Source organism: Folsomia candida, unplaced genomic scaffold (assembly GCF_002217175.1).
Source record: "Folsomia candida strain VU population unplaced genomic scaffold, ASM221717v1 Fcan01_Sc003, whole genome shotgun sequence".
Taxonomy (NCBI): Eukaryota; Metazoa; Arthropoda; class Collembola; order Entomobryomorpha; family Isotomidae; genus Folsomia; species Folsomia candida.
The window spans coordinates 6,792,991-6,816,028 of record NW_019091195.1 but is presented as its reverse complement, the minus strand read 5'-3'; the positions used below and the strand labels follow the sequence as shown (position 1 = coordinate 6,816,028).

At 38.4% G+C, this 23,038-nt stretch overlaps 4 protein-coding genes and 1 non-coding gene across 7 annotated transcripts; 4 read left to right on the top strand and 1 right to left on the bottom strand.

Moving 5' to 3' along the window:
- Positions 1-352: 352 nt before the first annotated feature.
- Positions 353-2,383, top strand: LOC110846467 (28S rRNA (cytosine-C(5))-methyltransferase). Its single transcript, XM_022093234.2, has 7 exons — positions 353-528; positions 609-635; positions 698-768; positions 832-931; positions 1,006-1,454; positions 1,529-1,817; positions 1,897-2,383. The coding sequence occupies exons 1-7, from the start codon at positions 444-446 to the stop codon at positions 2,319-2,321; spliced, it is 1,446 nt and encodes a 481-aa protein (XP_021948926.1). The 5' UTR covers positions 353-443; the 3' UTR covers positions 2,322-2,383.
- Positions 2,384-2,673: 290 nt separating this feature from the next.
- LOC118435157 lies at positions 2,674-2,815 on the top strand. Its single transcript, XR_004834542.1, has one exon. It is a non-coding gene; the product is annotated as a U12 minor spliceosomal RNA (small nuclear RNA).
- Positions 2,816-4,081: 1,266 nt separating this feature from the next.
- Positions 4,082-9,392, top strand: LOC110846896 (copine-9). The gene is made up of 15 exons (XM_022093735.2): positions 4,082-4,502; positions 6,069-6,159; positions 6,253-6,336; positions 6,463-6,579; positions 6,658-6,897; positions 6,974-7,136; positions 7,247-7,460; positions 7,537-7,595; positions 7,745-7,824; positions 7,886-7,982; positions 8,103-8,225; positions 8,286-8,342; positions 8,422-8,439; positions 8,515-8,610; positions 8,676-9,392. Exons 1-15 carry the CDS (start codon positions 4,363-4,365, stop codon positions 8,834-8,836), a joined length of 1,740 nt encoding a protein of 579 aa, XP_021949427.1. The 5' UTR covers positions 4,082-4,362; the 3' UTR covers positions 8,837-9,392.
- Positions 9,393-9,520: 128 nt separating this feature from the next.
- LOC118434938 lies at positions 9,521-13,955 on the bottom strand. Of its 3 annotated transcripts, XM_035849684.1 has the most exons (4): positions 13,859-13,955; positions 10,063-10,230; positions 9,870-9,986; positions 9,521-9,799 (listed from the first exon to the last, which is right to left on the bottom strand). In XM_035849684.1, exons 1-4 carry the CDS (start codon positions 13,937-13,939, stop codon positions 9,734-9,736), a joined length of 432 nt encoding a protein of 143 aa, XP_035705577.1. In that variant the 5' UTR covers positions 13,940-13,955; the 3' UTR covers positions 9,521-9,733. The 3 variants fall into 3 exon arrangements, with proteins under 3 accessions (XP_035705577.1, XP_035705575.1, XP_035705576.1); XM_035849682.1 differs by having other exon boundaries at positions 9,521-9,986; XM_035849683.1 differs by lacking the exon at positions 13,859-13,955 and adding an exon at positions 10,289-10,433 and having other exon boundaries at positions 9,521-9,986.
- LOC110846895 lies at positions 13,462-19,396 on the top strand. Its single transcript, XM_035849681.1, has 8 exons — positions 13,462-14,165; positions 16,650-16,743; positions 16,838-16,868; positions 16,940-17,029; positions 17,232-17,373; positions 17,497-17,633; positions 18,377-18,626; positions 19,112-19,396. Exons 1-8 carry the CDS (start codon positions 14,081-14,083, stop codon positions 19,231-19,233), a joined length of 951 nt encoding a protein of 316 aa, XP_035705574.1. The 5' UTR covers positions 13,462-14,080; the 3' UTR covers positions 19,234-19,396.
- The last annotated feature ends 3,642 nt before the right edge of the window (positions 19,397-23,038 follow it).

Here is a 23,038-nt window from a genome sequence, read left to right as displayed (position 1 = left end):
TCAATAGCTGAATTTTTCCACCTCTATTTGTTCAAGTCATGTTTGCATTATGAAATTGAGAATTATGATTCCATATTTCTGGAAGGGAATTTGAGACTTGTGATAAAATAATGTTATACAGTGTAAATTGGATTACCTAAACGATATTGTGGTTATAATACAAAGGATATGCTTGTACATAGATATGAAATATTATTGAAACCTAAGATAACCTCACGGCCTTATAATCTTAGCATGCTTATTATTTTAAAAAATACGTTAAGAGTTAAATTTGAAGTTAAATTTATGATTACATCAAAGTTTAAAGGAACTTTTTTCATGTACATGGGAGACTTGGTATATTATTGAGCGGAGTTCTCAAAAACCCATGTGCATTTGTTGACGGTACTACATGTTTTTCATATCGACTTGTTTTTCAATAATTTAATTAATTGACCCCCAAAATGGAGGATTTTGATAATACTGCGATGGAGGAAGAGTGTCATACGGTCACTGGTGGTTCCACGGGCGGAAGAAAACCTCACTCAGGTTTGAATTACTTATGAACGTTAAAAGTCGAATGTTGTAAATTCAAAATTAATGTTTCAATTTTATGTTTTTCTTTAAAGTTAAAGTCCCTCGACTTTATAAGGAAGGTTAGTAAATTAATTTATTAACAATTTATTAATAATTTACTAAAAGCCACGACCTGTTTTAGCTGCCAAGGCTCTGAAGCAAATTGAAGAGGGCCAAGGTCTTAAAAATGCCGTCCACAGTCTAAAACATCCCGTAAAAACATTAAGATAATTATTTGTTGTTTGTGTGTCATGCTTCATTTTAATAATTGTTTAGAATATGAAAGCGTTGACAGCGCTCGTATCAGAGGCATTACGACATTCAGAACTACTTTCGATCGTGGTCACAAAATCAAAAATTTTGGAACACGAGAAGGGTAAGTACATGCACACTTAAGTAAATATGTATGAGGGAATTGTTCATAAAATTTCTCCACATGTATTTCTTTAGGTCTCTCGTACCAGGTGCCTCTGACCAAGATTCTGATTACTGAGCTGTTGTGGGGGAAGAAACGGCTGGGCGGAGAATCCAAGCCAGTAACCACAGTGTTGTCATATAGGGAAAAATTCGACAAAGTTATCAACAAGATTGAGAGAAAAAATAGAAACAAGGCGAAGGATTCCGCAGATGCTGACGATGTTCCTGTTACCATTGATTCAGTTGGAGTTAAAAAACCTCGATATGTTCGCGTCAATACGCTTAAAACTGACTTATCTACAACACTTGGCTATTTGACGGAAGAAGGATGGATCCAACAAGAAACAGAAGATTACTATAACCTGACTGGCGACTACTTTGCTGTTGATAATTTTGTTGATAACATGTTAGTCTTTCCAAGTGGAACAGAATTTTATAAGCATCCATTGTACTTGGATGGGTCACTCATACTGCAAGATAAGGTAAATTATGCTTTAATCGATGGGAATAATAATTTCCATCATAAAACATTATTATAATCCATAATTTTCCTTAGGCTAGTTGTTTACCCCCGCTGTGTCTGAAACCAAGAATTGGTCGAGTTGTTCTTGACGCTTGTGCAGCCCCCGGGATGAAAACATCTCTATTGGCTGCTCTAACAAAAAATGAAGGTTCCATCATTGCTGTTGAACGGGATACGAAACGTTGTGACACTTTGAGAACAATGCTGGAAGGACTTGGAGCGACAAATGTGACCATTCTAAACAAAGATTTCACAGATATTGTACCAAGCGAACATCCCGAAGTAGAATATATTTTAGTTGACCCTTCTTGCTCAGGATCTGGTAATATATACAAATAATAGCTCGTGTCACACTTTGCAGTATTACTTGATGGTTTATGAGTAAAAAAAAATTGGCACAGGAATGTACAACCGTGTGGAAATGCAACATGGTCCTGGAGCAAAACGGAATAAAGATCGCTTAAAAGGCCTCGCTTTTTATCAGAGGAAATTACTTGTGCATGCAATGAAGTTTCCAAAGGTAAAGCGGATCGTATATTCCACTTGTTCAATCAATTCTAGTGAAAATGAGGACGTGGTGGCAGCAGCCCTGGAATGGGGGGACGGTTATGCAATCGCAAATCCCGAAGGTCAAGAAGCAGCACAAGACACTATACAAGACACTTCGCATTTCAATTTCAGAGTGAAAGAAGCATTATCAGGCTGGACTCATCGTGTCGAAAATTCTAATTACGAGTGGTCTAGTTTTTGTGTTAAATCAAATTTTGAAACTAATTTTACAGATGGATTTTTTGTTTGTTGTCTTGAAAGAGTAAAAAACAAATGACAGTAGTTCTTTGTACATATATGCAGAAAAATAAATATAGTTTTAAATTTTTGCCAAATGAATATCTATACATTTCACTGAGAATAATATAATTGAGAAAGCAAACACATTTGAAAATGCATGCATGCAGTTAGATAGAGATGACGTAAACTTTCAGGTTGTACTATATTTGAAGCTTCAATAGGACAGATCAATGCATCATTTGTTTTAGAATGTGACCATTTACTCTCCGATTGTTATCGTTCATGTGAAATGTTGGCAAATTTGGAAACATTACAGAGTAAAAGTATTCTTCTTTTGTCACCGTGCATGTCGTATTACATGGACCGCATTGTAGTCAGATTTGCTTCATGTGCTTAAATTAATGAGTAAGGAAAATATCAAGTCTTGGTAATGCTTGACTTATAGTAAAAACTTACCAATTTTTGAAAGGCAATAGGTCGTCCCTGCCAGCCTTGTCGAAAGATGGGGCAGGTGGGTGCAGCGATCTGCCAATTATCTAGAAAAAGAAGCATAACATTGTGGTTAAATATATAATGTGGGGCCGTTACTCGCTGGGTTCTTATTCTGACTCTGACCACTTAACGATAAATACTTTCGATAGATACCCATTTGAATTTTAGATGAGTCGCATTACTTTAATTCATCATCATATCGACAACAGAGGTTTGTATCATCGCTTGCTGCAGACCATTTACAATAAGCATCATTTTCACTCAGCGTACTTTAAAGCAAACGATCACGATGAAATGAACTTTGTGAAAATGTTGAATGGTTATTATTGAAGCGTTTAACTTTGACGTTTACATGTTGGCTGCATGAGTCTGGGTCAAAGTTTTTGAGCGCTTTTTAAATGTATGCATCTATAATTCAGTCAGACAGCAAGATTTGTATTTTCTACATATACAACTATGTACATGCACAATCTTTTTGCCCGGCCATGGATTGCACATACATATTCAGCAACAGCATGAACATGGTGAAAGTATGTCACTCAGAACATACATTCACATAACAGTAGTCCAGCAAAGTAAATGTTATATAAGCATAGAGTAAGTAAGTAAAGTAAATAGAAGCGAGTTATCAGCGTGGCTATCTATTTATTTTCATGCTTGCAAAGACTAAGGGCCGAAGTGCAGCTGTATGTAAACTGTGCCAGAATCAGAAACTTTCTCCGACTGCAGCCCAGAGTTCGATAGACATGCGGCAAAATTTGTACACAATTGCATTGTGGCGTGTCTTAAAGCTTTGCATGAGCTGGACGTGTTCCAGCCAGCAGCGTTCTCTCATAATTTTTTGGCGTCTGAGAAATTCATATCCGATGGAGCTATGTACCACCATGCGTTCACTTCATGTAATATTTCTGTATACAACTAACTGTGGTGAAAGCGGAACTAATCCTTTTAATATGACTGCCGTGCAACTTTCTACGGCGTGGTTTCCTCCACCCACCAAACAACAACTCTAAAAACTTCAATAATGTACACCTAGAATGCTCGACAGCTACATATGCACATACATTGCACTACTTTTATTGTTAGGTGTGTTGGGACTGATTGAGCTGAAGAATTGAAGCTGTGTGCAGTAGTCCGTCCGCGTGTCGGGGAAAGGTTTAGATGGAGAAAAGTGGCTGGATGGATATGATGGAAGGAAACTACTTTAGTTGGCGAATGCTGTATTATTTTAGGATCAATAAAATTCTTGCGTAGTTTGGCCCGTCCGTGTCCTACCCGGGTTCCAGCGGGGAGATGAACTATGTATGTAGCTGCTGCTGCTGCACTATATCCTTATTTTATAATGTGACATTATTCGACATCCTTCCATTCCTTAAGCACTGCTCAATAACAACGCGTATAGTAGCTCATCATCGTCATCATCATCCTAGAATAAATAGTTAACCTTTCAGATCTGCGAGCTTGGTAAGTGTACACAGAACGACGAGAACCACGACGAACGAGGATGCAATAGCTAGTCGACCTCGTTTGTACTGCAACATAGTCCGTGGTGCTACTGTCCTGGGACCCCTCGAATAATAAATAGCATGAGCACCAAGAAAAAAGCCACACCCGAAGTGGTGGTCACAAATCCCGACAGTGAGGAAGTTTTATCCCCCCAACATCGCCCACGACGCCCACAGTTTGTCCTGCCTTCAACTTTAGTGGAGCTAACGATCTCTGCACAGTTGAGTCAACTACTTTTTTGATTGTCATCTCTCGTACTTAATTTATTTCCCTGTAATTTCCCAATTTCCGGTTTCGGGTGGATGTTGTTGGAGACATGCAATCGTTGTCACGTTCCGTGATTCGCAATCACGGAATCACTCGTTTAGTACAATGCATGACCTACATAAACATCTTACTCGGGTCTGTGCAAACAAGTTGACATGAATGTCAAGTGTCAATCTGCCATGTCCCATTTGTCATGTACGTGGGTGTTTTATTATTAATTTTCAAAATGTATGTTCCACACTGTTTCTGAACAAACTTTTGATGAAATAACAAACTTCAAATACTTTTAGAATGCTGTGATTTTTTTCAGTTCTGTAGGTTAACATTAACACTAGCAATAACTCATTAAAATTTACCTCGAAAATATGCCAAAATTTACGACTTGATTTCATTATCATCCGAAAACCGTTTTCCCCTGATGTTTTTCTTTAAGTTTCGAAACGAATAATAATCACTAAGGGACAAGTCTGGACTGCACGGGGCGTGGTTTGTGCAGGTAAAGCGATTTTCGTCTGCACTAACCCTCGCAAAAAGCCAGGTATTAGGTGGCGCGTTGTCGTCTAAAAAAAGGACAACTCTTTATTTTGACCCCACGTTTCTTTTCAACCGGAGGACGCAGCTCCTTCGGGGTTCCTGCATACACGGCCCCATTTATTGCAGTATTACCAGCAATAAATTTTATAAGGAGGGGACCTTTGGTATCCTTGAAAATGGTCATCATCAATTTTTTTGTCAGATTTTTGCACTTTTCAATTCACGGGCGGTGGCAACCCCTCGTGCTTCCATTGAGGGAATTATTATTTGGTCACCGGGTCATAATAGTAAACCCAAGTACCATATGCAACTAATAAAATATTGAGCAGGTTCAAGTCTTCATTTAATAGGTTAAAATTGGCATTGCAAAAGTCGACTCGATCCTGTTTTTGAGATACTGAAAGCAATTTTGGTACCCAACGGGCGGAAACCATTTTCATACCTAAGTCTTCAGTTAACATGGATCAAATTGCTGGTTTTGGAACACCCATCTCATCTGCTAAATAGGACAGTTTCAATCGCGGATCTCTCATTATTTGTTCCTCTAGTTTCCGGAGCCTTTCTGTGGAAGAAACGGATTTTGAGCGTCCTGGCGACTTTTTGTCCGAGACCTCGTTTCGCCATCATTTAAAATTATTGACCCAATTGAATTTGTGTTTTGTGTTGGGCAGTCTTCATCGTAAATTTTAAGGATTCAACCATAAATCTGCGTATTGCCGATCCAGCATTAAAAATTAAATCACACTACGATATTTAATTTGCAAATCTAGCATTTTTTCCGTCGAGGTAAAGTTTGCCGATTTATTGCTAGTGTTTATGTTAACCCACAGAGCTGAAAAAAATCACAGCCTCCTAAATGTATTTGAAGTTTGTTATTTCATCAAAATTTTGGTCAGAAACAGTGCGGAACATACCTTTTGAAAATTAATAATAAAACACCTACGTATTATGCACACATGTTTACCCGTCTGTTTGTCCTTTAAAGAAATCTTGTGGATCGTGACAAGTTGAGTCGATCTGACCCAATTTGTGCCGTTTACGTAACCAAACCACACAGGAAAAACTGGGTCGAATATGTGAGTAACTTTAATTTATTATGCATTGCATATTAATTCATCATGCTAGGGTAAAAATGGACTAACAATCATAAATATAAATTAAATACTTAGGCTAGGACTGAGGTCTTGGAAAATACATTTAGTCCTCAATGGAATACGAAGATTAGCATTCGATATAATTTTGAAGAACGTCAGGTATGATTCAAATGACTTGACTATGTTTATAGATATTTAAATACTTTAAAAAATATAGATGCTACGTATTGTAAACATTTCGACATATTTTAATTTCAAATTCGCCCTTAAACGCTATTATTCTAGAGTCTCCTGTTCAAAATTTATGATTGGGACAAGGAAACCAGTTCATGGAAGGACCAAGATTTTCTCGGAATGTTGGATTGTGCTTTGGGAGAGATTGTCGCTGCACCAAACAAAAGGGTAACAATCATTAATTTTAATTTGCATGCTATGTATTACGCATTTTTGGAGAAAGGTGGTAAAAGTTTGAGGCTACAGTTTGTCCGCAAATTGGCCATTCCACACATGATTTTGGGTCAAAGTGACGTTCCCTCAACAATCACCATTGTCGTGGAAGAAATAAGTGAGAAGGAAGGGAAAGACGTCGTTGGGTTTCGTTTAAGCTGCACCAATTTAATCAATCGAGGCGTGTTGAGTAAGCACGATCCTTATTTGATCATCTCCAAACAACTGGAGGATGGATCATGGACGGTGGTGCATAAAACTGAGGTTCTCGAGGTATTTTTCTCAATGTCAAATATATGTATTTTTAATGCCAGTGAAAGTAAATGCAAAATGCATCTGCATATTTTAGAATACAAAAAATCCAAATTGGAGATTCTTCTCAGTGCGAATGTCCTCATTGGGGGGAAAACACGAGAATACAGTTTTAAGATGGAGTGTTTTATATTGGAGTCATCATGGTCCTCCAAAACTTGTGGGGGAATTCCTCACAACATTCCAACAAGCAATGCAAGGTGCGTACATAGATACATACTTAGGATTAATGTAAATAGGTGTTTGGGGCATTTTGATATTACTTTAACTTTCACCAAGTGCATTACTATTTATGCTTGTTCTTTCACAGCATTTCAAGATGGCAAGGCATCATTTCCACTGATAAATCTGAGGAAGAAGGAAAAGAACCAGTCGTACACCAATTCCGGACTCCTTCAAATCCAAGAACTGCGAGTTGACGAAAAAAAGACATTCGTGGACTACTTACAAAGTGGACTTCAACTTCAATGGACCGTTGTGATTGATTTCTCTTCACATAACAAGAGCCTAAAATCCCCTACCTCGTACGATTCCCTTTTTCTATTATTAAAATCGACCAATATCTAAATAGACATGGAATGAAGCAATGTGTTCGTGCAGGTACCATTACATTGATGGGGAACAGGAGAATCGTTATGTTGCTGCCATCAAAGCTGTGGGTAAGTGCGTGGAGCACTTTTGTGACCACGCTACAAATGCTCAATGGCTAATGTTCTTTTAATCGCGTTACAATAAGTGGTCAAGTGCCTTATTCTCATGCGAATAGTTAAAAGTATTTTTGAAATCGGTTCATCTGTTTCATTTGAAGGTGATGTTTTACAAGATTACGATGCTGACAAACGGTTTCCAGCATTCGCCTTTGGAGCAAAACCAACAAAGGATGAAATGGTAAATAAATATTTTATTCGTATGCCTTCAATTTCGACATTGTCTAATTTATGATGCGTAGATCAATCAATATTTCCCCCTAAATTATAACTCGGATAATCCTGCCTGTGAAGGGGTAGATGGAATTTTGGCTGCATACCATGAAGCTCTTAAAAAAGGTGAGATTTAATGTCACATTATTACAAATGCCATGTAATCATAGCAAGCATGTCCTGCACGCCATCGTTCAATCCAAATCATGCACTTTATTATAAACTAATATTTGGCTTTGTTTACAGTGACGATATCAACCCCTGCAATTTTTTCCGAATCAATCAAACAAACTGCAAAACTCGCAAAGAGCAACCAAAATGGAACAAAGTATTTTGTGCTGTTAATGATCACGAGAGGAATTATTAATGGTAGATATTTTTATCTAAAGTAAGCTCATTCAAACAATAACGACAAAATTGTTTCAACAGATAAAACATTAACGATTGAAACAATTATAAATGCGAGTGGTCTTCCCATGTCCGTTAGTAAGTAACTTGAGAAAAATATTCATCTTCACTTGATTTTATACATGAAGCTAATATTTAAAAACTTTTCTAATTTCAGTCATAATTTGTGTTGGAGGTAAATAAATTTGCTCATTCAATACATTTCATTGAAACATACTTTCACTTTTACTTTCATACTTTCACCTTTCAGACAACAATTTCGAGTCGATGGCTGAACTCGATAGCGATGGACGATTGTTGCAACTTAACGGGAAGAAGGCCCAAAGAGATATCGTGCAGGCTGTTGGTACGTGTTTGACTCACTTTTACAAAAAAAAACAAATATTTTATCAAAATCATTATCATTTTCAGACTTTAAGAAGTTCATGTCTGCGTCAAGAGACCAGCGTGGAAGCAAACAACCTTACGTCAGAAAACGAGCGCTGGCTGCCGAGGTGTTGGCAGAGTTACCTTATCAAGTCGTGAACTGGATGGAGTCCTTCCGACCCATGGAGCCTTCTGCTGGGGAATAGTCGATCAGTGGGATAGAAAGAAGAAGGGAACGTGTGCTTTATTACAGGCTTTCGCTACACCCAAGTACTAACGAAATTACAAATCCAAGTGGCATTACTAACTCACATAATCCAGAAAGAACCGTCTGCTTGTAACATAATCATAATAACATATACTAATCAAACCTCCCGTATATTGCTGTGCTATCCTAATAACGAGTGCTTCAAACTCCAGAGCTTCATATCAGTTCAGCAAGAAAGGAAAGCGAATATTCAATAAGCTGTTCCACATCACAAGTGTCTATGCCAGCGATACTCATTAGATAAGGAGAATGTAATAATACTACTATGAATAACATGCACAATAATTAAGCCATTCAAAATGCCCAACGATTAAATTTTAAATAGTATAAAATTCGTATATTTCAATTTACATACATAAATAAATGTAGCGAAAACTTACTTGCATAATTGTGATGCTTATAATAAATGATGCATGAAGCGTGCATTTAATACCGCGACCAATTAATTGTCTTGATATGAGTATCTAATAATAATAATCAAATAATTCGTACTATTCACTCCGTCTAGGAATGCAATCCATTTTGAATGCCGATGCAACCTTTTAGTTACAATTTACTCACGTTATTGTATGCTGGCTGGTTATAAGAAGCCTTGGAATATTAACTAAAATTTCATCAAATATTTACTCTAATTAATTTAATTAATAATTAATTCTCTTTATTCGTAGATGTAAAATAATTTAATTTCAATTCTGATTAATTCAGCCTAAAGTACATCATGTTTTGTAGATTAAAATTTGGTGCTATTATCATACACGTCATTAATACTATTATTATTTACAATGTTGTAGTTTATAGAATTAAAGCGATGATTTCTTATAGTATAACGCCGTGTCTATGTTGATTTTACCAAGGTCCATGGCAGGTATCCATACACTGCCGAATTAAGGTATCCAAACATCTGCATGTTTTAAGTTCTCTACTTTATAAAGCAACATGAGTAGAAATATTTGCAAAAAGGAGGATCTTACCATTGCCAAAATTCTTATCCCGAAATTTTCGCCTTTTCCATGTTTCAAAATAGAAATGAGAAAAAATGTATCGGTTCCTAACAGGAGTAGACAGGCTGCACTGTGAAACACCATTTCCTAACATATAAAAAACAAATTACTTCCTTTTGGTCAAAATATAATGAATTTCAATAAAGTCGTATATTGTTACTACAATTCTAATGAAGAAATCTGACACGACGACATATTCGAGTACAACTCCCAACACCAGAAGAAATGAGAACACGAAGCAGACTACAACCGCAGAAAGGAATGCCTGGTCCCTGGCGTCCGTGTTGTAGTAAGAATAGCCAATTAGGAGCAAATCCAAGAATCCTACGACCTAAAGATAAAATCACTTCTGTAGTCGAAATCTGAGCAATAAAACACAATTCTCTTACCACAGTTACTAATTTCAACCTTCCGAGGTAATCAAATATGATATCGATATTAATGCTCATTATGGTCTTAATGAATAATGGCTAACTCTGTCCCTGCAAAAACTCACTGGGAATCGTACCTACTGCAACTTGCAACTCGCCCTTGTGAATTAAACTGACGACAGGTCGACAAAATTCAAAAAAGAGTTGGTTTATCAATAGTCGCCGCAGTAATAATGAGTCCCTGTAGTCAGATAAGTAAGACCAAGTAAGTAAACATACATAGCTCCTCAATGTCTGTGGACAGCGAGTAATTACTGTTATCTGCATGTATGCACATGTATGGTAACTGGTCATCTGGAGTTGAGATGGAATCAATTACTTGCCCATCTGTCCTAACCTCTGGCCATCAATCTATCTAACAGACCACTCGCCAAACAATTCGCTTTGTGCACTACTTCATACTTTTGTGTAAGGAAATCTTTGTCTAGCTTCATTCAAGCTGCGTATAAATGATTAAACATGGTATGCATGCATATATTTAGAAGCACTATTCTAATGGTCAAGCTCAGGGAAGGTTTGGCTTAACCTACTCTTCTGATTTGACCCATGGGGCCTATTACTTTTCACCGTCAATACATAATCGTAACATGATAGTATTAAGCACAATAGCGAAAAAAGAGAGACCATAGAGTTGAACTGTATATGTATATATCTTTCCTCGGCCATATCCCTGGAGTAACCAACCAGGAATGAATGTATAACAAGTATTAACAAGGGTGGAGAAGGAAGAGCAAGAGGAGTGGTTTGCAAACTCTGTCGTTTACTTAATTCGTGCAAAAAGCCATCTTATTCATTAAAGTTCATGCTATTTTGCATATAAACCGTACAACCAAAAGCCTACCGAGGATGAACGGTTCTTACACAGTAGGAAACTAATTTTATATTGTATCCGGCGTTTGTGAATTAGTTTTGTCTGTGCACCGTGTTCTCCAGGCTTCTGGGCAACCAGCCTACATCATTTCCACAGATTTGGCTCAATAAATAAAAATCATGCAACTTGCATCAGAAGTTTATGTGGAATGACTTTCCTAATAGTTGATTGAGCTACCTTTAATTGTTTCCCGTCTGTCGTTGATACGTGGGGTTTCTTTATCGGTCTAATTGTAGACTATAAAGATCAATTTCTCGTAAAGGGCACTGTTTGTCGTTTCTGGGATCTGAAGCTGTGGTAGACCACCACTTTATCGTAAAAGCAGGATATTTTGTCCCAATTCCGGTTTCGCTTAATGAATTTGACTTAATGAATCTTGTAACACACGGTATATCCAGACCCTCAGAGTTTATCCGAAGTTTGTCAAGAGGAAAAATCATCGCTGGAAGCATGTTTTATCGGTGGATCAATCTCACAATGCGATGACGCCAGCGGTCTCGCTCCGATTTTGACGAAACGACGAAAAATATGTAGCCTTAGGTAAATAATTAAACACGTGTTTCAGGATTTTTCATAATGCTCAGCTTAAACGAAATTATGATGGAATCCGTAAGCGAGAATGGGCATTTTTACAGAGAGTTTTCTCGCGAGAGAGAAAAATACATATCCTCGCATACATTGAATTCGGACGCATGAAGTTATTTTCTTCAAGTTTGACCATACCAATTTTAAATTGTTCACATAAGGAAGCAAGTGGACCCGTATTTTTGCGCTTTCCGAGTTTTTAGCATTTTCAGGCGTAGCAGAATTTTCGAATAAATTTTCAGCCAAAATCAGAATTTTTTCAAAATGATCTAAATTTTCCAAATTCGACCCGATTAAAAAATTAAGAACACTTTTGGTAAAAATTACTTCAATGAAGTTATAAAAAATACGTTCCTAAAAACTTTTTGAAAAGTGTTTTTTTCATAAGTTACTTAATTTTTCTAAAATTATGTAATGTAATTCCGTGTAAATATGTTGTTTTTATCGAAATTGGAAAATTTACATTATTTTGAAAAATTCTGATTTTGGCTAAAAATTTATTCAAAAATTCAGCTACAGCTGAAAATATAAAAACTCGGAAAGCGCAAAAAATATGGGTCCACTTGCTTCCTTATGTGAACAATTTAAAATTGGTATGGTCAAACTTGAAGAACATGAAGAACTTCATGCGTCCGAATTCAATGTATGGAGAATCAGTATTTTTCGCTCTCGCGAGAAAACTCTCGCTGTAAAATGCACATTCTCGCTTATGAATTTCATCATAATTTCGTTTAAGCTGAGCATTATGAAAAATCCTGAAACACGTGTCTAATTATTTACCTAAGGCTACATATTTTTCGTCGTTTCGTCAAAATCGGAGCGAGACCGCTGGCGTCATCGCATTGTCAGTGGCAGTTTCTCAGGCATTTTTGAACAAATTTCCGGAAAGTATTTTTTCCTGCTGCGCAATTGAGTTATTTTTTAAAACGTTTGCGTCGTTTTAACGTTTTAAAATGTTTACGTCACGAAAGGCTTTCTATGCATGGTCGGTTATCTATTTCGTAATATAGGACTTCTCATCCTGTGTTCTATTCAGACAACGTCTCATAAAATCAAACCAAACCATTATAGCAAAGCCTTGACAAACAATATAAATTGGTACACGGAGGAAAGCTGTTAAATGTCATCTAAACCAAAAGGGTACACGCCGTTTTTTAAGCCAAAATTTGAAGCAAAGTATCTACCGATATTTATTCTTCACATACGAATTATCTATTTGATACCCGCAACATACACACGTACATATGTAAAAATGCTAGGATGTCATTAAATATTTAGTTTTCAATACAATTTTTCTAGGCATAATGTAAACTGGTTTCCATATTTTGAAATTATATCTAATTTATGGCGAAAGAGATGAATATGTCCACACTTTGTCATCGTTATATATCAACATTCCCTTAACAAATTCTGCACAGAGCAATATTTTGTCAAACAAATGAGTACAGTAGCCATAATTTCAAGTATCACCTCAAGAAAAGTGCTCCCAGAATGCGAGAATAGTGCAACTTTTGATCAAACTTTCACCATAATGAAATGCGAGTACATTTCAGAGCTCTCAACACTTGGAGGAGGAACATGATGGGGTAGAACATTGGCCTGTCTTTCTGCCGGTCGTTCTCTCACGATCAGCAGCAGCGATATGAAACTAGGATGCTGTAATTCTCAACTGTTCAGTTCAGTTTCTCCGAGTTTCCAGTCTCCACCAGCACCGGATCTCAAGGGGAGCCAACGAAGCATTCAATTCAAATTCAACATTCAATTTCTTTCAAAACGTATCAGTGCGGTATGGGAGCCTCGTGCCATGAAATGGTTAACAACTCCTTGAGGAGAGGAGAAGGGCATCCAAATTGTCTCCTTGCTAAGAAGAAAAAGTCGCAAATTTCAACTTCCCATTCATAATTATAGTGGGATTTGGTTCCGAAAGGGAAATTGAGCAAAATTTCAAGCCTCGACTCTTGACGAGATAAGGAAATGGAGTGGTAACAAGTGTGTGGAAATGGTGTCAAAATTCAAGTGCAATCAAAACACAACGAGGCTATTTACTTTCTCTGAAGATTACAATTACTTACCAACTTGCTGTACAAGAGGACGAGTGTGTGCTGGAGATGTTTGCCCCAAGTTTGCTGTTGAGTTGTCTTTTTCTTGCACATTCGTGTGAGACGAGGAAAGCAGGCTTCTTTTAGAGGTGCCCGAGGAGGGGAAAAGGGAGAGTGGATTTCCGTAATAGGTCTACAATCACTAATTCCGTAGTGATTCCTGACTCTCCAACCAGGCTAACGAAGCGGATACTAATGAGGCTTGTTTGTGGAGAAAGTAAAATTCCCTCGCCCTGTCACTGCCCTGGAATTCTTCTCCTGGGCCTCGCATTACAATGCAGTAAGTGGTCGTATTCTTTAGTGGATATTTACTGTCGTGGTCAGCTTAATGCATTTTATGTGCGCAGTTTTATCTATTTACGGCATTAAACATGTCCGGAAGGGAAAAGTTTTGAAACAATAAATGTTTTGGCATTTTCCAAATATTTGGCTTGCAACAAATATGGTGAGGACTTGCTAAAATATTTCCAATACCCGACAATCTCATTTATGCGATCATTTATGTGAGAGCAAAGCAGGTTATTACAAATGAAAGGAGAGGAAAGTAGGATAACTGAATTGTCCAAGAAGGAAATCAGCTGCACTCAATCTCAGTAATCAGAACTTGTTTTAGTCAACCTTTCATATCGAGCTTGATTGTGCAACCTTGCCGTTATTTCCAATAAACTTGATAAGACTTGCATCCAATTCCAATTCATATGGTTTTCTTATCTTACTATTTCTCCACAATTGCAAGTGATTTCTTACACGAGGGTGATGAAAATCCGAGAAGCATGATTCATTTTTCCTTTATTTCGCAAATAAAAAAATCTAGCCAACAAAGTTCCGCAAGGGGGTGTCAGAACTGAGACAAGTGTGACACTTGTCCTCGTCGTCGTCATTTCTCTGGAACTTCCGCAATCGCTCCTCGTATCGCTGCACATATAAATCGGAGTAGAAATATATCTGTCAGGAATTCAGGTTTGCGTGAGACGAGGATGAGACTCGGCTATGTACATAGAGTTGGACGGATTATCAGATGGTAGATATTCATGGAACGAGCAAAGTGGACGGCGGATGTTGAGTGAGAAGATGTGATGAGTATGTAGTAGCTGTGACTCGACGAAGGTTTCCCATTTGAAGGGATTCCCAAGTTGTCCCATGTCTACTGCACCCAACGCTTGCAGATCTTGGAGGAAATTTAGTTATCTACCGCATATTGCCCATTTACTAGAAGGATGGGAAAAACGTCTTCCTCAAAGGGATTCAAATTTAGTTTGTAACAGGATCTCATTCCATGCTTCCCTTCTTCGTTCCTTCTTCGCCCTCCATCCGCCGCCAAGTCGAACGGAATTTCTAATCTGACAAGGAAGCTGCGGATGTGCAAATAGTGGCTCACGTACTAGTTTTACTTGGTAGACAACGCAACAGCCTTTTACCACATACACATATTTAGGACATATATCTCTACCCACTGTATTTTCATCAAGAAATGAAACTCTTTGCATACATACGTACGTAGTTACGTCTTATCTTCCGGACTCTGAAATGACATGAGATGCTTACGTTATTACTTGTGTGACGAATTCTTGAGGCAATAATACATATGTACATAAGTAAGAGTAAGGTAAAGAAATGATTTTATCCGCGTATATTTCCTGGTGCAACACCAATGACACGGATGCCGAGATGTGCTTGTATTTAAGCCAAGTAAATAAGAGAGCGAGTGAAGACGCCGAAATGTTTTAATTATTCAAGGTATTACTCAAATCTGTGCAAAGAGGTAAGAAGAATGGAGACAATTTGTATGAATAAAATGAGCTCTTTGTAACTCAATTGTCTGAATGCTGAATAAAAATGGAAAGGACATTTTTCTCGTTGTGCTACAAATTGATGTTGTTCTTGTTAAGAAGTGAGTGGTAGTTTTTGAAGCGGGCAGGCAGACAGAATGCGTCGAAAGAAGGAGCCGGGTGGAATTGTATTTGAGAATCAAAAGTGTAAAAAGAAACCATGAGTAATGGATAAAAGGAGTGATACAGAATGCGAAAGAGAAAAGGACGATTTAGTTACAGAACAGACTTCTTCGAGTTTAATTTGACTCTCTCCACTTTCCAACTGATGGATAACAGAGTTTACAAGAATATTTAAACACAAACACCTTTTGGAGAAAGCTCTCAACTTTGGGTGCAAGATGTGGAACGTTATATGTAGTCACAGGCACACAAGTCATTTTGAACTTCAACAGCCTCTATCTAGATACACCGGCAGCCGTCTAAAGGCAAAGCAACACGACGACGACGACGAAGACTTACTTGCTTTAACTTCTCGAGTTCCTTTGAATTGTGTAAATAAACTTCGCCATAAGTGCGGGATGTTGTACTCATTTCTTAAATTCAGTAATTTTTACAACTCGACGACTCCTTCCGAGACGAGATATGCACAATTCCATTTGTGTGTTCTCTGTGTATGTATCGAGCAATTATCCATTAATTATCCATTCATTTGTTTTCCATTCTTTAAGAGTTTGAATGGAAATCTATGCAAACCTTGCGACGAGTTAAGTTTTCATTGTTCTGCTTTGTTAAATATGTTGAGGCATGATATAAAATGGAGAGACTATAAGGGTGAGCATAAAACAGGGGTGTGCTGCATGTTGAATGGCTCAGGTGGTAAATATTTGATGTTTAATCGTGTACTTGACAAATTGGTGCGTCAAAAATAGTCATCTGCACGTAAAACTTGTTCCCCTGATGGTAATTATTGTAATGATCTCGTATTCTTGAAGGTGTACTGATGACCGTAGGCATTCGGCTGGAGAACGTGACCGTGCCATCGGTAGCCATAATCGGGCAGTCCGTTGGTCTGGAATGTCAATACCGGTTTGTGAACGTCGTTTTTAAACTTGCCCTAAATTTGTAGTTCGACAGAGGCCTGATACATTGTGGGAATCAAAAGCGTATTTTTTGTGCATAGGTTGGAGGACGACAAGCTTTACTCGTTGAAGGTGCTGTGCTGCTAGCCAATAAATATGATGCATAAATAAAGAGAATAAAATGAAACTTTTTGAAATTCCAGTGGTACAAAAATGATCAAGAGTTTTTCAGATATTCTCCAAACAGTCGACCAAACATTGTTACTTTCCAAACTCATGGCGTCCAAGTTGACGTGAGTCAGCCAAGTTTCTCTTTCACTCTCACTCACTCACTTACAAATAAGTCAAAGTTTTACGCTTTCCACTAACATGAACATAAATAAGGTGAAATTCCAATTTCCAACTCAAACACTAGCACAGCAAACTCCTTAGGATTCATCTTCCTCCTATGAAATGAAGTGAGTTAATAGCGTTTCCTTTAATTTACAACTTTAGAACCAAGAACTTCACAACCACCCCAACCGGGTTACTCTTCGGAGTCTGAGCTTGAATTCGAGTGGATTATTTCGGTGCGAGGTAGTCTCAGAATCTCCCGTTTTCCAAACTGTATTCAAAGAGAGGAAACTGAACGTCATAAGTAAGCAACTTCTTATACATAAATATATTTTCATCTTTCTCCGTCTCACCTCACACCCAACAAGGAAACGATTTTTTAATTAAGCCGACTTAACCTCAATTTTTTTGGGGGGGTTAATTCCAGTTCCACCAAATCCGGGTAATCCGCATCTATCAAAATTCTCACCCACGATCCACATGTATGAAATTCTTACGGGTAACTGCACGTCCTATAAAAGTTATCCAGCCGCAAATCTCACTTTCTACATCAACGAGAGAAAGGTGAGTGTAAACCTGTGTATGTTGCTTGGTGTTTACGTTGTGTCTTTTTTTCTTGCTCGCCGATGATGATAAGTTACACACCACGATTCTGTGCATCTCGCTCTCGTACAAACCAGAAAGAGAAGAAGGTGGGGAGAAAGTGAGCAACTTAAAAGTTAGTTATGATACGTAGTGTTGAGATGTGACTGGAAGTAAGAAATTCCCCCAAAGAGAAAACAACCAGTTTAGTTTACGCTACGTGACTTTCTCCAGTTTTTGATAAACCTTAACAACTGACTCCCACCTTCTGCTCCTTTCTCGTTCCGCCGTATACAAAGTTTTCCAAATTGAACTGGCATCTTCAATTCAGATTTTGACAAAGTCAACTTTCACGAAGGTGCTAAATTTCGGATATTGAGATGTGTCGGATAATGTTTTTTTTCCCGAAAGGTTTTCTGTTTGGCTCTCCTCTCTGTGTACTTTTATTATTATGAGAGCCTAATCCTTGTCACTTGTCAATTGCTCACAGTAAAAATTCTAGCTTAAAATTAAGCGATTTTAAACGCATAGTGAGAACTTTGTTTTCCTTAGGTAGAACTAATTATTAAAAGTGATGTTGTAATGCATGCACTATAACGGGCTATTCCTTATTACACCAAGTATACTATGACTATATTCATACAGAAAAGCAGCTTTATATACATTATACTACGTGTTTTACAAATTCACCATTCATATCTTCTAATGGTGACAAATTTTGGCAGTGGGGCAGCCCAAATGTGACCGAGTACGAGTCAGTGAAGGAGATCGACCGGGAGGGAAAGGAGGTTTGGACATCCGTAATCGGTCTCCGCGTACGCGTGGATAACAACTTTTTCAATAAAGGGGCCATTCGAATTAAATGCAAGGCTTCCATCCTCGGTCGCGAATGGATTACCAGCAAGAATATTACTCATCAGAACAAGAATTACCAGCACCCACTCTACTCCTCCGCACGAAATCAGTACTCCTCCGGTATGTAAATTCTCAAGTGGTAATTTCTCAATTATTAGAACCAGGATTTGTGGATTATGATGCATGAGACACAGTTTAGAAACTTTTATCTTGGCAGTAAACTAGGCAGATAATCCAAGACATTGTAGACAAGATATGTATGTAGCACTTGTGATGGGGCCAACTTTCCCTTTTCGAGCAGATGGGACTGGGTGGCACTTGGGTCCACTACTATCAATATCCTACATACGAACCGCATTACATTCACGCAATTTCACTCACAGCACAGTCCACTTCGATTCCACGATTTCCTGTGTAATGGCGATCCTTAAATCCCACTTTATTGAAACTTGGTCTCCTCCTTGGCCCACTTACATATGTACAAACGGTGAATTTTTTCAATGTTCTCGACACAAAGGGATGCATTCCCTCTCATTTCAATACTGGCATGTGTCTACCCATGACCGTTGCATAGTGATGATTTTGGTGTTTCTTTATCTTTCCAGCGTCAAGAATCAGATGGTGCCACAGTTCCAGTTGGACTTTCCCTCTTTTCTCCATTTCTGCAATTTTCTCTAGTCTTTACATTCTTTATTTTACGAGCCATATCTTTAACCCTACATTGTGAAGAAATTTTTTACAGCTCAATCAACCCGTGCATCGCTATAATGCCATTTAATAACTATGTTTATATCATGCACGTAGACAAAACGCGAAAATATATAACTATTGTTGCACTTTTTTCGTCTAAATACATTTGAATAAAGTTAAAAATGGATAAAACACTCAAATTCCCTGACATAATGACTATTAAATACGGTTATTTTATAACGACAAGGCATTCTTGTATCACATGTTGATTATTATCCGCGTTAATTGATTGATTCTGTATATGCTATTAACTCCAAACGAGCGTCAAGCCATCAGTATGTATGTATCGCTATTATTGGTAGATGTCCCCTTATAGGTTATGGAATCACTTGAGTGTCTGCATTATGTGCGATAATACAATGCTTAAATTCACGCACTATCTGGGATTAATTTCTATGCATTGTCTCAACATTCCTTAAAAATTAATTAAATAATCAAAAGTATTAGATTAATGATAATTCTCGAGCTAAGTGAATTCTAAAATTCTGTATGTAAATTTCATTTTCCCATAATAAATTTCATTGGAATTCAAGTTTACGGTGTCAATTAAGCCATATTAGTAGTGGCCAACGGGAAGGAAATAAATGTAATTTTAAGACTGACCTGGGTGCAAATGCAACCAGTTTTTTTCGTATTTGTACATGTGTCATGCGAACATAAACGTGTTCTTCAACGTCCTAAGTAGCAAATGGCAGGAGCAACAATACGTTTCCTCCTACATATAAAAGAACTGTGGTACTTGGGCGGCATTCGGCATTCATGGGGAGTAATATGTAAGTATATGTGTGTCGAAGTCATGCCCATCTGTCTCGTGTTCCTTGGAATCTTTTCTCTGGGAAGAAAGAGAGAAAATGGGGTACTTGGAGCCATTTAGCCATGGAAAAAAGGCTGGGATCCCCCAATGAATTTCCCCCCAGTATGTACGCCCAGTATGCAAGAATGCGTTCACGTCTTGACTCAATCTTTTGGGATTAACTTAATTCTACAGATGCCATTTCGTTTGACTTGGGCAAGTTTCACCCGAGCAGAGTTGCTTCACCAATTTGCCATATCTGAATGACTCTGGCTGAAGACTTTCTCCACCATTCACCCCTCGTGCTCGCTTTCTTTTCGAAACATGTGATACACAACCATTCCATACTCACGTATAGTGCCGGAACATATCCTCGTTTTTTTCAGCACTCTTTTTCACAGCTTTCTATCAGCTATATAGAATCCTAAAATCCTGGCAAGAATTTCATTTTCCAGCTTAATTTTTACAAATTATCCAATTCCCTCTTCACTGCCAGTGCTAAACTTGGAGAGGAGGGAGGCAGAGAAAATGAATGGGCCGACCAAAGCAACAGGGAATGCGAAATATGTATGTATGGAGGAGGAGGAGGAGTAGGTGTACTGTGTGGCCGTAGGAGTTGGATGCCATAACGCTGTGTATGCTCAGAAACATAATTACTTTGCTCCCAACTGGCAGAAACTCTCACACTTTTCAGATTCACAACAACTTGGTTTCTGTTTTTCGAGACTAAAAATAGATTTTAATCTGCTTAATTTCTCTACGAGTGTTTTGGAGGATGGAATAATTTTTATTGACAGTCTCGGCCACGGAATGTGGATAACGTCCCGTCACTTTTCTTTCTATTTACAAATCTGTTTGGTTGGGCATGATTTCTGGGTGGTAGCGATGATGATGATGGCGAGTGAGTGAGTGAGTGGTCATTATTTACCATTTGTTCTTCCACTTTCCAATGCATTTCCCCTTCCGAACAACAACTGACTGACCTGGCCGTTATTCTATTAAGTAGTGTTTTGCATGTTGGGGCCACATTCGTTTGACTCTTTGTTCAGAGATTTTTTATAAACCGTGTGTTATCATCTGTCTGAGAAATGTGGGCGGAGTTGTTACACCAGAAGCCGTACTCCTTGTACCATCAATGTTTGGCCAGTGGAACAGTGTGAGATCGTGCAAATTTAATATTAATGTTGGCACGTAGTGTGATTTATTGCTGTATTCCACATCAGTCTCCTGCAAGATACACGATCTTCATATATTAGTAGGAGACCACATGCGATGCCGCGATACAGACACCGAAACTGTTCACCAACGCCAACTATGCAAGTATACTGTTCCCACTCACGAGAAGAATATTTCCACCCTTTCACTCACCACCGCCACGGTAAAAGTCTTATGAATTCCACGAAATGGAGAAAGCGTGGCACGGGGGATGGTGATGATTCTCTTGTGCACGTAAAGCTGAGGAACAAAACCTGCTGGCTGCTGGGGAGTTCCTCTCTTCTGGCTGGCGTTATTGGGCTTCTCGCTATATTTGCTGATTTGTAAATCTAATGTGATAGCGCACAACAGCACATCGTTGATTTTGATGGCAAAGTGCAGCAGGAGGAGGATGAAGATGATGAGCTCTGAACTCGGCCGACCACGCCTTCACATATAATGCATCGTCAATGTCCGATGCACCATTTAAATTTCAATATATACGTAGGAAACGCTTCCCCCAAATATTCAGACAAACCCTGACTGCTGCTGGTGCTGCTGCCAGTGATGCTGCTTTCACTCCTCCAAGCAAGCCAAGAATTGTTTGTGTTTTTGATGCCTCCACCACCGTAAATTATTTCAAATTGCGGCCGACGTGGGCCTACTTACATTTACACAACCACGTTGATTGTGGCCTCAGTGCATACATGTATGAATTCTAGTTTGTAAAGAGAAAGCTGTTTCGGTTGACTGTGTGAGGATTAAATCAGTGGTGCAAAACCTGATAAAATTAATTTACATTCATCAAGCTTCCATACGACCTGCATAAGGGCTCCACTTTGTCTTCCACTGCTCCCATTTACGCTTCATCAGCCCAGCTATTTCAGTCGTACGACCACTGCCGTGTGTGCCCCTCCTCACATCATTAAACCAAGAGTGTAATTGCAAGCATGAGAGTTGAACCAGACGCAAAACTACAGGCCACCTCTCTCTCTGCACGTTTGTTTAGAGACGTCGAAATGTAAATTTTGCACGACAGCCAGAGTCCATGTCAAGCAAGGGTCGTGAGAGAGAGAGAGATGTGTCTCTCTCGTGAACTACTTTTAAATTCTAAATATTTATTTTAAGAAACCTTATGCCGTCTCCCGCTAAGGCGCAAGAAGAACAAGACGACGACGGCGGTGGCCAAGTCCCAAAGTTGTTGTTTCGGTAAAAAGGAAATCCAGAACTAAGTTGCCCCCATAGGCTCCATAGGCTCAACTTTCATACGTTTTCTGCACACGACTGCCAATTCCTCCCCAGTGTGTCATTGCATTTCAGAGACCTGGACACTTTAGTTAGAGACGCGCAATGTATGCTCACCTTCCTTACTTGTTCCTCTTTTTCGCAAGCGATCTGCTCCTGTTGAAGCCAAGAAGCCCCCCGGCTTACATACAAACCTCACCCAAGACCAGCCAACCAACTAACAAATATGATTTAGTAAAACTGCTACTTGCTCAACTATGTACTTGGTGGAGGTTTCGTAGGTTATGCCCGTCGGCAACTCATCTCATAAACAATTGTGAATTGGATTTGTAATCCTTTCTTATGGCGTGCGTTTTTTTTCTCGACGAGAATCCAGTACGACTAAAGCTCATCCTGGGAAATGAAAGACACGTTTTAAAAACAAAACTCTAACAAAATTGATATTTCCACTTTTGTGCACAATTATGTTGCAAGAATTCCATTAGGTGTACATATCCATTAGGTGTACATATCCACATAATGACATCTTTCTCCAGCAGAGAGTTCTTAA

Bases quoted from the DNA above. Each gene is read 5' to 3' on its own strand.
- LOC110846467 (XM_022093234.2), top strand. From the start codon at position 444: ATGGAGGATTTTGATAATACTGCGATGGAGGAAGAGTGTCATACGGTC. The intron at 529-608 runs GTTTGAATTACT...TTTTCTTTAAAG, and splicing joins CGGAAGAAAACCTCACTCAG to TTAAAGTCCCTCGACTTTAT. The intron at 932-1,005 runs GTAAGTACATGC...GTATTTCTTTAG, and splicing joins AATTTTGGAACACGAGAAGG to GTCTCTCGTACCAGGTGCCT.
- LOC110846896 (XM_022093735.2), top strand. From the start codon at position 4,363: ATGAGCACCAAGAAAAAAGCCACACCCGAAGTGGTGGTCACAAATCCC. The intron at 4,503-6,068 runs GTTGAGTCAACT...TGTCCTTTAAAG, and splicing joins GAGCTAACGATCTCTGCACA to AAATCTTGTGGATCGTGACA. The intron at 8,226-8,285 runs GTAGATATTTTT...TTGTTTCAACAG, and splicing joins CACGAGAGGAATTATTAATG to ATAAAACATTAACGATTGAA.
- LOC118434938 (XM_035849682.1), bottom strand. From the start codon at position 13,939: ATGTGCAAGAAAAAGACAACTCAACAGCAAACTTGGGGCAAACATCTC. The intron at 10,231-13,858 runs GTAAGTAATTGT...TTTTATCTTTAG, and splicing joins TCCTCTTGTACAGCAAGTTG to GTCGTAGGATTCTTGGATTT. The intron at 9,987-10,062 runs GTAGTAACAATA...TTTATATGTTAG, and splicing joins CAGATTTCTTCATTAGAATT to GAAATGGTGTTTCACAGTGC.
- LOC110846895 (XM_035849681.1), top strand. From the start codon at position 14,081: ATGAGGCTTGTTTGTGGAGAAAGTAAAATTCCCTCGCCCTGTCACTGC. The intron at 17,030-17,231 runs GTGAGTCAGCCA...TTACAACTTTAG, and splicing joins CTCATGGCGTCCAAGTTGAC to AACCAAGAACTTCACAACCA. The intron at 18,627-19,111 runs GTATGTAAATTC...TTATCTTTCCAG, and splicing joins ACGAAATCAGTACTCCTCCG to CGTCAAGAATCAGATGGTGC.